Source organism: Tachyglossus aculeatus, chromosome 5 (genome assembly GCF_015852505.1).
Source record: "Tachyglossus aculeatus isolate mTacAcu1 chromosome 5, mTacAcu1.pri, whole genome shotgun sequence".
Lineage (NCBI taxonomy): Eukaryota > Metazoa > Chordata > Mammalia > Monotremata > Tachyglossidae > Tachyglossus > Tachyglossus aculeatus.
In genome coordinates, this window is record NC_052070.1 from 44,329,797 (window position 1) to 44,347,545 (window position 17,749).

General features: G+C 60.5%; 1 protein-coding gene across 2 annotated transcripts in view; it reads left to right on the top strand.

Annotated features, from left to right (window-relative positions):
- ESPN (espin) overlaps positions 1-16,382 on the top strand; it is a 58,332-nt gene extending 41,950 nt beyond the window's left edge. The window contains exons 8-15 of one of the 2 annotated variants that reach the window (XM_038747184.1): positions 2,553-2,717; positions 3,352-3,577; positions 7,375-7,401; positions 9,514-9,721; positions 9,839-10,025; positions 14,754-14,833; positions 14,953-14,964; positions 15,469-16,382. In XM_038747184.1, coding sequence (XP_038603112.1) covers positions 2,553-2,717; positions 3,352-3,577; positions 7,375-7,401; positions 9,514-9,721; positions 9,839-10,025; positions 14,754-14,833; positions 14,953-14,964; positions 15,469-15,616 — 1,053 coding nt within the window. In that variant the 3' untranslated portion in view covers positions 15,617-16,382. The remainder of the gene's footprint in view (positions 1-2,552; positions 2,718-3,351; positions 3,578-7,374; positions 7,402-9,513; positions 9,722-9,838; positions 10,026-14,753; positions 14,834-14,952; positions 14,965-15,468) is intronic. The other variant, XM_038747186.1, reaches the window with a different exon arrangement.
- The last annotated feature ends 1,367 nt before the right edge of the window (positions 16,383-17,749 follow it).

The window sequence follows — 17,749 nt, forward strand, 5'->3', positions numbered from 1 at the left end:
GATGCAGGGCCAGACAAGGAAGCAAAGGCAATGCATGCGGCTGGGGACTGGGGGAAAAGAGACCCCCAAGGTATTGATTCCGGGCCATCCCGGAGGGGCATCCGGGGCCACCCAAGGGAATCAGTCAACGGTATTTATTGAGCGCTTACGGGGTGCTAAACACTGTACTAAGAGCTTGGTAAAGTACACTATAACAGAGTTGTTAGAAACGATCCCTACCCACAAGGAGCTTACAATCTCCAAATTGGGGAACAGATATTAAGGTAAATTAGGAATGGGGGAAATAGAGGAAGCCACTACAAGGGCGCAGGCCCGGATCCCGGCCTCGTCATCCGAGCCGGCCCCACCCCCCAGGAAACCCGAGGCGGAGGCAGGGGTCGGTGTCACTTACCTAGGCGAATTTCGAGATGCGGGGGGCCGGAGGGTAGGGGGAGGAGGAAGGGGGCTGGTGGCGTTTCCTCCCCTCTATGGGCCCCCGGAAGCTGCCGAGGACAGGGTGTTGGGGCGGGTGCGCAGGGTGGTCCCAGATGTCCTGGACCATCCCCTCGGGGAGCTCAAAGCCCAGGAGGCGCAGGACTGTCCCCGCCACCCCCCTCGCCACACACAAACACACACACACACACACACACACACACACACGTCGGGAAATGTATCTGCTTGTTGTATTGTCCTCTCCCAAGCACTTGGCACAGTGCTTTGCACACAGTAAGGGCTCAGTAAATACGATTGACGCCTCCTCCAGGGCCTCGGGGCTGGATGAGGAGAGAGGATTGGGCTGGGGAGAGGGAGGGGGCGGGGGGAGTAGGGGGTCACTGAGCGGTGCGGCGAAAAGGCTCACCCGCCTCGGGGCGGGGCTAGCAAGTGGCATGGAGGCGGGCGAGGGCCCCCGGACGGCAGGCCCCTGGCAGCGCTCGATGGCCGGGACGGGGGAGGATACGGGGAGGTCGCAGAGGCGGCGATTGGCCATCCGAGTGATGTCAGGGCCGCGGACCGATAGGCTTGGGGCCGTGGGCTGTAACCCGAGAGGCCAGATCGGGTGGCGCAGGTGTCGGGTCCCGGGCGGGCGAGCGGCCGTCGGGCAGAGGTGGGCAGAGGCGGGCAGCGGCAGAGCGGGGCGTAGCCGGACAGACGCGCAGGTAGGACCGGCTGCAGCCCGGGGCGAGCGGGCAACGGGCAAGGCGATGGCGGGGCCCGGCTCCCGGGCGAGGGGGGCGGGGGAGCTCATCTCCTCCAGGAGGCCTTCCCAGACTGAGCCCCTTCCTTCCTCTCCCCCTCGTCCCCCTCTCCATCCCCCGCATCTTACCTCCTTCCCTTCCCCACAGCACCTGTATATATGTATATATGTTTGTACATATTTATTACTCTATTTATTTATTTATTTATTTTACTTGTACCTATCTATTCTATTTATTTATTTTTTTTTTGTTAGTATGTTTGGTTTTGTTCTCTGTCTCCCCCTTCTAGACTGTGAGCCCACTGTTGGGTAGGGACTGTCTCTATATGTTGCCAGCTTGTACTTCCCAAGCGCTTAGTACAGTGCTCTACACACAGTAAGCGCTCAATAAATACAATTGATTGATTGATTGATTGACCCCCGAACCAGATGGGGCGGCCGCCCCCGCTCTGCCCACAGCAATCCCCGGCCCTGGGCTGGCTCGGCTCCACTGACCCTTCCTTCGGGCTCCCGAGCCCGGCTGCCAGCCTAGCCGAGCGGGCTTCAAGGCAGCTGACCGGGCCCGGCTCTCCGGGGTCAAAGTTTATCTCAAGCGCTTAATACAGTGCTCTGCACACAGTAAGCGCTCAATAAATACGATTGAATGAATGAATGCTACAGCGTAAGCTCCTTATGGCCAGGGAACGTGTCCGCTAATTGTGTTGTATGGAACTATCCCAGGCGCTCGGTACAATGCTCCGCACATAGTAAGCGCTCAATAAATACGCTTTACCTCCTGAATTAAGTTAATCACTTTAAGAGGACTGTAAAAGGACTAAGAGGACTTTAAGAGGACTAGACTGTAAGCCCGTTGTGGGCAGGGATTGTCTCCCTTTGTTGCTGTGGCTCAGTGGAAAGAGTGGCTCAGTGGCTTTGGAGTCAGAGTTTATGGGTTCGAATCCCAGCTCCGCCAATTGTCACCTGTGTGACTTTGGGCAAGTCACTTAACTTCTCTGTGCCTGTTACCCCATCTGTAAAATGGGGATTAAGATTGTGAGCCCCCCGTGGGACAACCTGATCACCTTGTAACCTCCCCAGCGCTTAGAACAGTGCTTTGCACATAGTAAGCGCTTAATAAATGCCATTATTATTATTTCCAAGCGCTTAGTACAGTGCTCTGCACACAGTAAGAGCTCCATACATACGACTGAACGAATGAATGAAAGAGGAGCATTACCTCTTTTAAACCACGGGGAGGGTATTTCATGATTTCAAAGCCCGGCTCTCTCTCGGCCCCATCGCGGCTCCTCCGGCGGACCGGGGTTGGGGGTCGGAGGGGAGAAGTTGCCCCCTGCCCTCCTCCCCAGGCCCGCCCACGCCCCGCGCTCCTCCCTCGCAGCTGAGCTCCCGCGACGCCGGCCAGGACGGGCTGCGCAGGGTGGACTCGGGGCGGAAATCGCGCACCTTTGGGAAGCAGCCCAGCACCGGGGACTATTACCGCCAGCTGGGCCTCGCTCCCGGGGAGCCGCTGGTAGCCCGCGCGGGGATGGCGCACAGCGAGGAGGTGAGCGCCCCACCCGCCCGGGGAGAAAGGAGCCGGGGTCTATCCGCGCCCTGGGCCCAGCCGGCAGGCGAGCTCCTCCCGGCCCCACCTGGGAGATTCCCGTAATCCCGGCTCCACCACTTGCCACTTTTAGACTGTGAGCCCACTGTTGGGTAGGGACTGTCTGTATATGTTGCCAACTTGGACTTCCCAAGCGCTTAGTCCAGTGCTCTGCACACAGTAAGCGCTCAATAAATACGATTGATTGATTGATTGATTGATTGTCTGCTGCGTGACCTTGGACAAGTCACTTCGCTTCTCCGTGCCTCCGTTCCCTCGTCTTTAAAATGGGGATTGAGACTGTGAGCCCCACGTGGGACAGGGACTGTCTCCAACCCGATTAGCTTGGATCAACCCCCAGCGCTTAGTACAGTGCGTGGCGCATAGTAAGCGCCTAATAAATACCATTATTATTATTATTGTCATTATTATTACTCCCGGGGCGGGGGACTGCCCTTCCCTCCTCCCCTTTGCCCCCGACGACAACTTCTCCTGTGTCCATGGAGCCACGGATGGGGGGCCAGAGTGGGGGTTCGGGGCGGGGGAGGGGGGGCGTCCCCTGTTGCCCCCTCACCTGGCTTCCCCTTCCCTGCAGACGGCCCTGCTCTCCGGAAACCCAGGGCACAACGGCAGCGTGGCGGAGCGCAAGCCGTCGAGGGAGCGGGAGCTGCCGTCGAGGGAGCGGGAGCTGCCGCCGCCGCCGCCTCCGCCGCCGCTGCCCGAGGCCCCGTGCGCCCCGGCCCCGACTCCGGCCCCGGCCCTGCCCGCCGACGGGACCGGCCCCGTCTGCAGCCAGCGCCGCTCCTCCTCCTCCACAGGCAGTGAGTCTCGGGGAGAAGCAACGGGGGGCTTGTGGGGACGCACAGCCGAGCCGGCCACAGGGCGGAACCCCACACACACACACACCAAAAGGGGAAGGGGGGACAGAGCGCCGAAAGAGCCTCCCCCATCACTGGTCCTTCCCAGTCATTCATCGTATTTATTGAGTGCTTACTGTGTGCAGAGCACTGTACTAAGCACTTGGGAAGTACAAGTCGGCAACATATAGCGACGGTCCCTACCCCACAACGGGATCACAGTCTAGAAAAGGGAGACAGACAACAAAACAAAACATGTAGGCGGGTGTCAAAATCGTCAGAATAAATAGAATTCTAGCTATATGCCCATAATTAAAATAAATAGAATAATAAATATATACAAGTAAAATAAATAGAGTAATAAATCTGTACAAATATATATACAAGTGCTGTGGGGAGAGGAAGGAGGTAGGGTGGGGGGATGGGGAGGAGGAGAGGAAAAAGGGGGCTTGGCCAGACCCCCCAGCTCCCCTCCCGCCAGCCGCCTCTCGGCCCCGGCAGCGGCCTTTCCACTCTCCGCAGCCGCGGGAGGCCAGAGGCTGCTCCGGGCCAGAGGTCAGTCCGGCTCACAGCCCGGAGGGGCAGCGTCTGTCCTGGCCTGCCCTTGGAGCCTTGGGCTGAAGGGAGAGGCTGCCGGGCCACTGAACAAGAGGGGGGGAGTGGGAGGGAAAGAATAATAAGTGCTTACTATGTGCCAAGTGTTACACTAAGTCCTGGACTAGATACAAGATTATTATGGAAGGAGGGGAGGAAGGAGAGGGACTGGTAGAGAATCCCAAATCCTGGAGCTGGAGTGGACCTAGTTCAGTTCCGTGACTCCAAGCTGGGGTCTGAAGTACCCATAACAGATTAGGGGTGGGGGCAGTGAAGGTCTAGTTATTTTTAGAGATTTCAAAAAACAGAGAGCATAGTACTTGGCAGATTTCACCACTGTTTAATCACCCTTATTCTCTTGCTGAAGCTTAAACTCATTTCCTTTCGTCCTGTAGTAATAAGAATTATGGTGGTGTTTATTAAGAGCTTACCAGGTGCCAAAGCAGTGTGTTAAGTGCTGGGGTACCTTCAGGGTAATGAGATCAGACACAATTCCAGTTCCACACCAGGGCTCTGAGGAAGCAAGGAGAGTGGGTACCACCTAACCCCCATTTTGCAGATGGGGAAACTAAGGCCCAGTGAAGTGAAGTGATTTGCCCAAGGTCACACAGCAGGCCAGTCTCTTAGCTGGGATTTCAACTCCTGATACTGAGACCCATGTTCTTTTTCCCTAGGCCACAGTGTCTTCCGTAGAAATGGAGAAGACCTTTAGTTTTTCTTATCAAATAACTCTTATTACCCAGTCCCTGGTCCTCCCTTCTCCAGCCTAAGTAGCCCCAGTTCCTCGAGGGCTCCATTGCCCAGTCCTTTCTGTTGCTCTTCTCCAGGCCTTACCCAGTCTCTCCACACTTCTCTCTGATTGAGAAGACCAGAACTACATGGGGCTTAGCCAGTGCTGCAAGTCCAGGAAAAGTCAAGCCAGCTTCAATCTGACCTGACTTTGGCAAATAATAACCATAATGATAACAGTATTTGCTAACTGTTTATGTTGTGTCCAAAACTGGGCTAAGCACAGGCAGGGGGGATTTGTGAGCAGAACCAGAGCTCTCCTCCCCTACTTCCTTGGACTAGCACCATCATACATCCTGTGGGGGGAATGGGATCAGCTGGGGTAATCAATCAATCAGTCGCATTCATTGAGCACTCAGTATGTGCAGAGCATTTAGCGCTTGGGAGAGTACCGTATAACAGAGTTGGTAGATATGTTCCCTGCCCACAGTGAGCTTACAGTCTAGAGGGGCAGTCCCAAAGGCCCTATTTACTTGGAATCAGGTTGGAAGCGGGACATGGTGGCTTTGGGATGGAATTTGGAGGGAGGTGTATTATAATAATAATAATAACTGTGGTATTTGTTAAGCACTTACTGTGTGCCAGGCACTGTACTAAGCCCTGGGGTAGATAAAAGATAATCGAGTTGGACACAGTCCCTGTCCTACATAGGGCTCACAGAACTCACAGTCTTAATCCCCATTTTACAGGTGAGGAAACAAGCACAGAGAAGTGAAGTGACTTGCCTAAGGTCACAGAGCAGATGGGTTACAGAGCCATAATTAGAACCCAGGTCCTCTGACTCCCAGGCCCATGCTCTTTCCTTTAGGCCATACTGCTTTCTAGCTTGCTCAGGCTCAGGTAAGCCCAGTGAAACAGGCCGGGTCAGCAGAAATGAAGCCAGTCAGGCTGGGGCCTGGTTCAGACACTAGTTTGCCAGGAAGAGAGGAGGCTTCAGCCCTGTTCTGGTCAGCCCTGACCCAGGAGTAGTGTCAGGGCAGGGCCTCACTAGGCAGGCACAAGGAAAGAGTGATTCCAGACAGAGTCTGGATGAGTCACTTTGGGCTCCAGATTTCCTTGAATTTCTCTAGGAGCTGAAAAGGCCTCAAGGGAATTCTTCCCCAAAGCCACACCAGATCTACCCACTCTAGGCAGGAGTCCCTGCTTCATCCTTCATTAATTATGCTACTTTTTGGCATTTACTATGTGTCAAGCATTGTTTTAAGTGCTGGAGCAGAGATACAAGGCTATTCGATTGGACACAGTCCCTGTCCCACATGGGGCTCAATAGAAAGAGCACAGGCTTGGGAGTCAGGGGTCATGGGTTCAAATACCAGCTCTGCAACTTAGCTGTGTGACTTTGGGCAAGTCACTTAACTTCTCTGTGTCTCAGTTCCCTCTTCTGTAAAATGGGGATTAAGACTGTGAGCCCCCCTTGGGACAACCGGATCACATTGTACTCTCCCCAGCATCTAGAACAGTGCTTTGCACATAGTAAGTGCTTAACAAATGCCATTATTATTATTATTATTATTATTTAAGTACTAAATCCCCATTTTACAGTTGAGGAAACTGAGGTATAGAGAAATTAAGACATTTGCCCAAAGTCACACAGCAGACCAGTGGAAGAGCAGGACTAGAACCCAAGATCTCCGACTCCCAGGCCTGTGCTTTTTCCATGGGGCCATGCTGCTTCCTTTTTGTCCAGAAGCATAAACTTGGCCTAACCAGGACACCAAGACAGTCAATCCACAGAGCCAGAGTCCAATCAATCCAGAATCAATGGAGCACATACTATGTGCAGAGCACTGAACTGAGTGCTTGGGAGAGTACAATATTACAAAGTTGACAGTCACATTCCCTGCCCACAATGAGCTTACAATTTAGAGGACAAGCTTATAGTCTCTCACAGACCCCAGGAGGTGTCCTAGGGGGCTATCTCACCCTGTCCCTACCAGCCTGGCCCTGGATCCCCTGGACCCTTGCATGAAGGCAAGGACAGGAAAGAAGTTTCCTGAATCCGGTTCCTATTTTCCAAGATTCAGTCCCATTCAGCCACCCACCATCAGCCTTGGGGAAGAAAGAAGCAGTCTGAGGAGGATCTAAGGGGTGGAGCAGATGGGCTAGGTCTCCTGAATGCTGCCCCTGCACCCCCTTTCCCCTAGGAACAAGAGCCCAGCTGTGCTCCAAACCACCCCTAGGGTTGGGGAGGCGGTTGGCCCTGAGGGGGCTCCTCTGTTCCCCCTCTTCTTCCTCCCCTCTTCCCTCACTCCCTCTACTCCTGCTCAGCCAGGTAGTAAGGGCTCCCTGTCCTCTTTCTGGGTATCCTCCTTCTCCTCCCCCCATCTTCGGGTCCCTCCCCTCCTAACTGCTCTGTCGCTTCTCTCCCTGCCTCGTAGAAGTGAGAGCTTTGAGGCGCAGGAAGAGTGAGTACGGCCACTTGCTTCTTTCTTTCTGCCCATCCCTGCCTGCCTGAGGCTCCGGGGCTGGGGGCGGCGCTCAATATCGGTTGGTTGGGGAGGGCATCGCAGATAGAGTTGGGGAGAGAAGTTTAGACGGGGAGGTAAGAGCGCAGATGTGGCGGCGGGGAAGTTGGAGGTGCAGAAGGAAACCGAGCCGAGCTTCAGGGTCACAGTGCTTGTTGGAAAGTAGGGAAGGGTCGGAGAGAGCAGAAAAACCTCTCCCGGCTGCTCCCGCGGGTGCGAGAGGCCACGACCGGAGCCCCCCACGCTCCCCGCCCTTCCCTTCCCTTCCCCCCGCCCCCTCCCCCAGCAATTCCCCATTCCTCCATGCTCTTTTCGCCCCACATAACCCAGTGCTTCCCGCTTCTCCCACCGTTTTCATGGACCTCTCTTCCCCGCAGTGCTCCTCATTCCTCTCCCCATCCCGGCTCCTTTCCTCGGCTTCTCCTCATGACGCCCTCACAGTTCACTCCCTCTAACGCCTCACATTCATCCCCTTCCCCTCAATGTTCCCCATTCCTCTCTCTATTCTGGCTCCATCGCTCGCCCTCTCCCCTCGATGCCTCATATTCCCCCCTTCCCCCTCCCTCCAGCGCCCCTCAGCGCTCAGAACAGTGCTTGGCACACAGTAAGCGCTTAACAAATGTCATTATTATTATTATTATTCCTCTCCTCATTCCGGCTCTTTCCCTGGCCCTCTCCCCTCGACGCCTCATATTCACCGCTTTCCCCTCAGTGTTCCCCATTCCTCTCCCCATTCTGTCTCCATCCCTCGCCCTCTCCCCTCGACGCCTCATATTCACCCCCACCTCCGACGCCCCACTATCACCCCCCTCCAGCCAGCGTTCCCCTTATCCGCGCCCTCCCCTCTCCGGACCCTCCTCATTCCTCCTCCCCGCGTCCGGTCCCTCCCCCGGACATCCCCCTTTCATCCCGCTCGAACCAGCGCTCCCCATTCCTCTCGCCCTCCTCTTCCCCAAGGTTCCCCACTCCTTCCTCTGTCCCTCTCATCGCCCTCCCTCCCCTCGTCCCTCGCCGCCCGTTTTGCCTAGGGAAATGAGCCCGAGGCACTGGGCCCGTGGACTGCCACATCCCCCACTCCCCCCTAGCCGCGGTCAGGTCACATCTCCCCGCCCCAGGAAAAGCGGCCTGGCTACTGGACTATTGAGCTATTGGTTCTCCCCGCCCTGCCACCCTCTCCGCCCTCCATCCTCGAACCCGGCACGCAAATGACTAGGAAAAGCATAGGCGGCGGCTGCTTTGCCTGCTATCTATCCGCGGGCAGGGAAATAGAGGATCCCGGCCGCCTCGCCCCCGTGCAGGGCAGCGCCCCGGGGCCTTGCTGAGCTTCTGGGGGCGGGGGGGATGCCAGACTCTTGGGTCCCATTTCCAGCTGCGGGCCGGAGGCGGGGTTCAAGGTTCGCCGGGCTGTGCTGACACAGAGAGGGCGGGCGCTACCGGGCTCTTCTCAGGCCGCCCCGCCCCGGCCGGCCCCGCGGGGAGGCACCAAGGGGCAAAGGTCGCGCCGGTCAGGCCGGGGTTGTTACCGTGCGGCCGGACCGCAGGGTCCCGGGACTTCCTTCTCCCCGTCGCCCCAGCCCGGGACCGGCTCCGGACCCTCCATGAACGCTCAGGAGGAGCCGTCAGGCGGCCGCTCCGGCAGGGCTGGAAGATGCCTGCCAGCCCCGGCCCCGCTGCGTGAGGACCGGCCCGGTCGGGGGGCTGCGGGGAGGGGGCAGCCCTAGAGCAGCAGGGAAGGGGCCTGGCGGGGGCGGAGCCAGCCGGACCCCGGGGAGCGGGGTTTTTTCTGCTGAGGAGCCCGCTGGCCCCCCAGAGGGAAGGCCGCCCACCCCCGTAGGTCCAGAGGGAAGACCTGGAACAGACTCACCCGGTTTTCCCAAGGCGGCCGGACATCGGCGCTGGGGAACCCTGCCGATGACCCTTGGGCTTCCCCGAGGTCCCAGGGGGACATGCTGGACGCCCTTTGTCCCCTTGGGCATCCGCGGGGAGGGAGCCGGCTTCCGTAGGGAGGGAGATGGGACGGCGGCGGGAAAGGGGACCTGTCCTCTCGCCCAGGTACCAAGTCCTTCAACATGATGTCCCCGACGGGCGACAACTCGGAGCTGCTGGCGGAAATCAAGGCGGGCAAGAGTCTGAAGCCCACGCCGCAGAGCAAGGGGCTGACCACCGTGTTCTCGGGCAGCGGGCAGCCCTCCTCCCTGGTACGACCCGGCCCGCCCCGTCCACTCGCTGCGGGCCTGGCCTCCCCGAGCCCGACTCCGCCGCTCAGCTCTGACTCTCCCTTCCCCGCGGTCTAGGTGGACGCTCCGGCCTCGCCCCCGCCCCCGTCCCCGGCGAGGGGTCCCCCAGCCCCAGCCGGCCCCGGCTCCGGCGCGGCCAGCGCCCCCGAGCCGGTCCTCAACGGCGGCGTCCCGCTTCTGGCCCCGGAGCCGAGCGCGCAGCTGGACATCGAGGCCCTGATCCCCACGTACGACGAGCAGGGACGTCCCATCCCCGAATGGAAGCGGCAGGTCATGGTGCGGAAGCTGCAGCTGAAGATACAGGAGGAGGAGGAGCAGCGGCGCAAGGTGGGCACGGAGCCCGAGGGGGAGGGGGCAAGTCTTGGCGGACCCTCCCTAATTTCCTATCCCGCCCTCCGGCCCCGAGAGGCCTCAGACACTACCTCCCCTCCGCGGCCCGGCCCTCACATTGCCTCACTCCTTCCACCCCCTCCCACCGTCCCTACACTCCGTGGGGCGATGGGGCCCGCCACCTCCCAGCTTCTAGCTTTTGGGGCGGGGGACATTGTTTCCCCCAACTCAAGCGCTTAGTACGGTGCTCAGCACTCATTCATTCAATCGTCTTTATTAAGCGCTTACTGCGTGCCGAGCACTGTACTAAGCTGTTGGGAAAGTCAGCACACAGTAGGCACTCGAATTCAATTGACTGATTGATTCCCAACTGCTGTGCCAGGACCGGGTTCCCAGATTCGCCCCTCCCGGGTCTCCGACAAGTGCTTCCGAGCCAGGCTGGAAAGAGCGCTCCCCACCCCCGCCCCTAAATCGGATTCTTCCCTACCGATAAGACGCCAACCAGACGCTCTCCCTTAAAAACCCACCCTTGTACCTCTGCTGTCAGGGGTGGGCTAACATACCTCCCCACCGCAGGAAGCGCCCCTTGCCTTCCCCTCCTCTCGAGTGCTGACCCCATTTCGAAGGACTTTCGTCCTTCGTGTCCCGAGAAGACCTCTGGGTCCAGTCCTGTTTTTATTTGATGTTGGGGGCGTTCCCCGGACCGACGAGGCGGTTGCCCGGTGCTCCAGGAGCTCATTGCTCCGTAGGACCAGAGCAGAGGCTCTAAATGCTCCCTTTGAGGCCCTGGACTTCTGCTTTTAGAGAAGCAGCATAACTCAGTGGAAAGAGCCCGGGCTTGGGAGTCAGAGGTCATGGGTTCTAATCCCGGCTTCGCCACCTGTCAGCTGTGTGACTTTGGGCAAGTCGCTTCACTTCCCTGTGCCTCACTTACCTCATCTGTAAAATGTGGTGAAGACTGAGCCCCACGTGGGACAGCCTGATCACCTTGTATCCCCCCCAGAGTTTAGAACAGTGCTTTGCACATAGTAAGCGCTTAACAAATACCACCATCATCATCATCATTACTATTATTTTAGCCCTGGGCCAGGCCTCCATCCCCCTCAACCCCTCTCCTCCCTTGTGAAGTTTTCTCTCCCGCCCAAGCCCGAGTTGCAAGGCTGTCCGCCTTCCTCCTCGTGCAGAGTCGCGGCTCCCCGCACCCGTCCCGCCCGACCCCCGTGCGGGCCCGCCTGGCTGGGGCCGGGGGAGGGGGCCCGGGACAAGGCGGTTAGTCCCTGCCTCTCCCCTTCGCTCGTCTCCTCTGCCCCCTGCCCCCTTCCGCCGGGAAGACGGCCGAGGGGTCGCTGCTGGGTTAAATGCCTTTTACATGTTCCCTCGGTGATGTAATGAGCGACCAGCGGCGGGAACCTCGACCAGCGAGCGCCTGAGCCGCGTCGGCCCCGCACGTCGCAGCGAGCGCCCCGCTCCTCCGCCTCCTGGCCTGCCGCCACCGCCGCCGCCGCCGCCGCCTCCCTGCAGCGCAGCCCGGGCCCTGCAGCCCGGCCGGCCTCGCCATTACACCACCCGGGACATGTAAAGCCTCCAGCCAGCGGGCCGGGCCGGGCCGGGCCGAGGGAGACGCCTTTCCTCCCCTCTCTTGTCTCCCGCCTCTAGCTGGAGCCCGGCTCTTGCTGCTGCTGTCACCCGGAGGGATGGAGGTACTCGCGGGCGCACAATGCCATGTTGGGGCCCTTCGGGGAGCTCATGACAGAGGAGGACATTAACCGCATCGAGCAGCAGATCGAGAACCTGCAGGTGATGCTCAAGGTGCAGAAGGTGGAGACGCAGCTGGAGCAGCTGGAGCTGGAGTTGCAGCAGCTGCTGCCCGTCTCGGCGGCGCTGGCCAACCAGCGCTTCACCGTCAACCCCCGGCGCATGCAGGGCCGCGCCGACGACCTCCCGGCCTGGTGCAGCAAGATCTCCAAGCTGCTGCGGAGCATGGCCGTGCTGCTGGCCGCGCTGGGCGGGCGGCCGCGACGAGTGGCCGACCTGGTGGTGGCGGACTCGGGCCGGCCCCCGGACGCCGGGCCGTCGGGCCAGGGGCGCTCCCGCTCCTTCCGCTGGAGCCGGGAGGAGGTGCGGCGGGAGATCCTGGAGTGCGGCGTCTCGGTCAAGGACCTCAAGGTCAACTACGAGCGGCACCTGCAGGACCGGCTCCCCGCGCCTCGCGGCCCCCGCCGCAAGCTCTCGCTGCCCGCCCGTGAGCCCATCCTGGAGGAGGAGTACGTATCCGGCCTGGTCGAAGCCTTCCCGCCGGAACGGGGTCTAGGAACGGAGCTCGCAGCCAACGGGCCCGAGGCGGACGGGCTCTCCCACCGGCCGGCCGGGACCTCCCTCCACCTGGACGGGGCCTCCCTCCAGTCGGCTGGGGCCTCCCTCCAGCTGGACGGGGCCTCCCTCCAGCCAGCCGGGGCCTCCCTCCACCTGGACGGGGCCTCCCTCCACCCGGACGGGGCCTCCCACCAGCCGGCCTGCCTCCACCCGCGGGGGGATCCGCGAGAGGACGAGGCCCCGGCCCCATTCGAAGCGGAGCCGCTCCAGCGGAGCCTCCCGGGGCCCCCGGAGCTGCGCGGCGTGCAGGACTACATCGATATGAGGAAGGAGCGCATCGTCTACCTGTTCCTCGAGCACTGGCGCAAGTGGACGTGCAGCGGAGCCGAGCGGCCCGGCCAGGGCCCAGTGCGCCGGCTGCGGCCCGAAGTGCTGGCGGCGGCGGCCACGGCGGCGGAGGAGCCCGGGGGGACGGAGCCCGGCGGGATGGAGCCGGCGGAGGGAGGTCCAGGCCCCGGGCCCAGCGAGGACGCGCGCCTGCTGACCTTCATGAAGCAGAGGCAGGTGGTGGGCCGGCTGCTGGGCCACTGGCGGAGCCTCATGCGGCAGGTTCCCTCGCAGCCGCTGCGGGGCCAGGAGCCGGGGCTCTACTGGCCCGAGCAGTTCCTGCCGCCCGTGGGCGGGACCCCGGCGCGCTACGACGGCCTCACCCTGGACCTCTTCATGCTCGGCTACTTCCAGCTGCTGGAGATGCCCATGAGCCGCGAGGAGCGCAAGTTCCGCCACCTGCTCTGCTACGAGATGTTCGACCGGCTGGGCAGCCACCCGTGGGAGCTGATCCGGAGCTTCCACCGAGCCGTCCTGGAGGACGTGGAGGCCGGGAAGCGCGGCTGGCTCGACGGCTTCGAGGACCTCAAGCTGGAGTTCTTCGGGGACAGCGCGGAGCCCGCCCAGGAGCCGGCGGAGCCCGGAGAGGAGGAGGAGGAGGAGGAGGGAGAAGGGGAGCGGGCAACGGCGGCGCCCCGGGAACTGCCCCAGGCCCCCGGGACCCCGGCCTGTCCGCCGCCCCCCCGGGCCGAGCCTCCGGGCAGCGGCCCCGGCCCGGCCCCGGGCCCCGTCGGGACTCTGGGCCGGGAGGACTCCCTGCAGCTGGTGGCCGAGCTGGGCGAATTCAGCAACGAGGACATCTGCCGCTACATCGACCGCAGCTTCTCGTTCTGGAAGGAGAAGGAGGCGGAGATGTTCGACATCTGAGAGGCGGCCAGGGGAAGGGTCACCCTCCGCCGCTCCGCCCCCCACCTCCCGCCCCAGCCCGGGACAGCAACAACCCCCGAGGGGCAGCAACCAGGGCGCAGGCGGAACCGAAGCTGCGGCCCCTGCGGAGAGAATTGTCTCTCAGACGGGCTTGGGGACGGAGGCCCGAGGCGGACAAGGCATCCCCAAATGGGGCTGGGATCTTGGAGCGGGAGAGCGGCGAGGAAAGGAGCCGGAACAATGCCGCCCCCCGCCCCCGCCCCGCAGCCTCAGCGACCCCCCCGACCCTCCGCCGACTTACCGGCTACTTGACGGGGCGGACCCAGGGGTCCCTCCGTTTCCCTAGAATGCCTCCTCCGCCCTCCTCTCCTTGAGGACCGGCTAGGCTGAACACCCTCCGGGCGGGCGGGGCCGACTTTGACCTTCGGCTCTGCCCGGGTTAGGGGTTAAAAAATCGAGATCCGGCCGCTCCCCAGAGCTGGTCGCCACGCGGTGTGATGTGTGCGTGCCCCTTCCTCCTTTGTAACGCGGCGAACAATAAAGCCCCCTTCTCTGGAGAGGCGTCAGAGTCTCCGGAGAGGGGAGGGAGGAGGAGGGCAGAGGGATCCGGTCCCTCCGCCTCTGCTCGCCCTTGTCCGTCCCGGGTGGGCCTCAGGGAGCCCTGGCCAGCCTGGGAATGTCCGGGTGCGGTTCACGCCAGGCCCTGCATAATAATGATAGAAACCTCTCCCCGCAGAGGCGGCCGCGCTCCTTCTCCCCGAGTTCCAAAGACCCACCCCCTGACTGCAGCCCTGGGGGTCCGGTTGTTCCCGCGACCCCCGCTGCTCTCCTCTCCACTCCCTCCTTCTGCCCCTCCTCCCGGGAGCTGCGCCTTGTCCCGGCCGGTCGCCGTGACCGCCTATCGCGCTAGTCTCCTCCGCTACCGCGCCTATGTCGCGATGCATGCGGTGAGAGAGGCCGTCGTCGAGGCTGAGTGGATCTACGAGCCTGGGGCCGCAGGACCGCGGAGTGGCCAGGACCTGTCGGCACCTCCTGCAGCAGCCCTCCCCCGCCTCCTCCTCCTCCCGCCCCTGCCCGCGCCCCCAGACCCAATTCCCTCCTTTCCTCTCCCGCTCGCTCTCTTCCCCCTCCCCCTGAGCGCCTGTGGTTGTGTTGCAGGAGCAGGAGGAGGAGGCGCGCCTGGCCAGCATGCCGGCCTGGAGAAGAGACATCCTGCGGAAGAAACTGGAGGAGGAGAGGTGAGAGGGTCGCGGGATGCGGGAGCGGGACGCAGGACGCGAAGGGAGCGGGAGGGGTTAAGGCGACGGGAGGCGGGGGCTCGCTGTGACCTGCCTTCTCCTTCCCCTTTACCTTCCAGGGAGCAGAAACGGTGAGTGTTACCCGGACCGCCAGAATCCACCTCCCACTCCGAAAGCCCTCCTTTCCCCTCGGTTATTCGCCCCTCCCCTGAGGTAGCTTCGGCTGCTGCCCCCTCCTCCCCTCTTCTCCAGCAGTAGCCTCACCTGCTGTCCTCCCCCCACGTCTCCCTCATGATAGCCTCGGCTGTTCTCCACTGTTCGTGTGTCTCTTCCCCGCTATAGGTTTGGCTGTTCGCCCCTGTTCTTTTAGCCCTCCCCCGCGTTAGCCTCGGCTGTTCAACCCGTTCTAGCCCTCCCCCGCGGTAGCCTCGGCTGTTCGCCCCTGTTCTTCTTTCCCTCCCCCGCGGTAGCCTCGGCTGTTCGCCCCTGTTATTCTTTCCCTCCCCCGCGGTAGCCTCGGCTGTTCGCCCCTGTTCGTCCATCCCTCCCACGCGGTAGCCTCGGCTGCTCGCCCTTTTCCCCTCCCCCGCAAAATAGCCTCCGCTGTTGACTGACAATTGTAATTGTGTAACCAGAAAAGAGGAGGAAACTCTGAGGAAAGAAGAGGAGCGGAAGGAGAAGGAGCAGTCAGAAAAACTCAGGACTCTTGGGTATGACGAGACCAAACTAGCGCCCTGGCAGAGACAGATAATCCTGAAGAAAGGAGACATAGCGAAGCACTAGGAGCCGGACGGACTGCACCTCTCTCTCCCTTGCCCCCCATTTCTGAGTCTCCCGTCCCTCCCTGAGCTCCTCATCTACACCACCTGCTCATTCGGAGGCGGCTGGAACGGGTGGAGACGCTGGGGTCTGAGACGCCCCCCAGCCCCGCCATCCTAACCTCCACCCCATTAATGCACTAACAGTGACCGTTCCTCGCTAAAGCGCTTTTGTCCGCTTCTCTCCGCCGACTTTCTTCCCGGAGCGCTTAGTTGTAACACCAACGCGCTGCCGCTCAACAGAAGAGCCGGAGCCTTTGACTCCGAACTAAGTGACGCTGATTCGCATGGTAGTTTGCATACAGTTTGAAAGTTCCTTTTCTGTCGCGGCGTGTACACCCAGCCTCTTCTTCCCGCCCCTCCCCAGCCCCGTCCTTTTTCGTTTTTCCTCAATGGCACTGAAAAATTGCTGGGTGAACTCAGCCTTGGGCTATCCGGAAGCTGCGAAGGGGTTTTTCTCAAGTGGAATCTGACCTAAATCCACCTCTCCCCTCCCCCGCATTATACCGTCATCTCCGCTCCCGCTCCCCGTCGGGTGCCTCGCCACCCCCTCCCCGCAACTCCCCGTTCATCCCCAGCTTCGATCACTATCTCTCTTTCTCGCGCGCGCTTGCTTCCTCAGTCATTTGTTTACCAGAAGCTGAAGATTTACCACCCTTTTCCTCCACCGCTCCTCCTCCTCCTCTCCCTCCCCTTCCTCTCCCTTCTTCTACTTCTTCCCTCTTCTCTCCCTCCCCATCCCCTCCTTTCTCCTCCTTCTTCCCCTCCTCTGCCTTCTCCTCCCCCTCTTTCCCCTTCTCTTCCTCCTCCCCTGCCCTCACAACCTTTAGCGGCGGCGGAGATTTCCCCGGCCTGACGGCCCGACAGTAGCGTGGGCCCCGGGAGGCGCGCCTGATCCTTTCCTCTCCTGCCAACGGGCCAGCACATAGCTCCTCCAACCCCTTCACCTCTACGTTTCTATTTTGCAAGTTGAGGTTTGAAAATAAAGAAACGCCTCCCCTTCACCCTCTCCGCCCCAGCAAGGATTCATCAGCTGTCACATTCCTCCTTCTCCCACTTCTTTGCCGTTGCAGCAGCTGGGGGAGAGGACCCGGATTAAGGGGGGGTTTCTAGACGTTTTCATCACGTTTATCCCGGAGCCCACTGCAGGGTGCCGTCTCTTTCCTGCTCTCTGCCCTTCAGCTCCATCCCTTGACTCATTAAAGGAATTAACCGTCCGCTTCGGGTCTGGGGACTTTTGTCTCAATGGTTATTGGACTTTTTTCCCCTTGCAATTGACGGATGGGCTGATTCGTGCCGCCTTCCCATCGGGAGGGACACCGAAAAACGCTCCACTTTCCACACCCCAGCCTCACCTCCACTGATAAGCGATTCAGAGTAAGGAGATCTCAGGGTTGGGCCAATAACCGCATTCTTTAGGCCTCTGTGGCGACTTCTTCTTCCTGGGTCCCTCAAACAGATGTAAGGTTGTTGGGTCCCGGGTCCACTGTGGCCTTGGCGATCTCTCCCCGACCCAAAGACAAAGCTTCATTCCCACCACAGACTCTCTCCCTCGGAGCTTCTTCCTCCCCGTCCCCATTTCCGTTCAGGGCGAGCGGCACTGGGGTCTAGTAGAAAGAGCAGAGGGGATCGAGAATCAGGGGATCTGGGTTCTAATCCGGCTCTGCCACTTGCCTGCTCTATGACCTTAGGCAAGTCACTTAATTTCTGGGTTCCTCAATTTCCTCCCCTACTAAGACTGTGAACCCCATGTGGGACGGAGTTGTGTTCTTCAACCTGATTATCTTGAAACTAACCCAGTGCTTGGCATATAGTCAGCAGCCCTTCACAAATATCATCATCATCAACATCATCATTGCTACGATAACACAGCCAGACATGAGCATTCATTCATTTCATTCATTCAATTGTCTTTATTGAGCGCTTACTGTGTGCAGAGCACTGTACTAAGCGCTTGGGAAGTACAAGTCGGCAACATATAGAGACGGCCCCTACCCAACAACGGGCTCATAGTCTAGAATGAGCAGGGCTACAGAGGTTTAATGAGGCGGCTGCCGTGGTCTGCGCTCACTCAAGACAGGAAGAGTGTGCGGCCCAC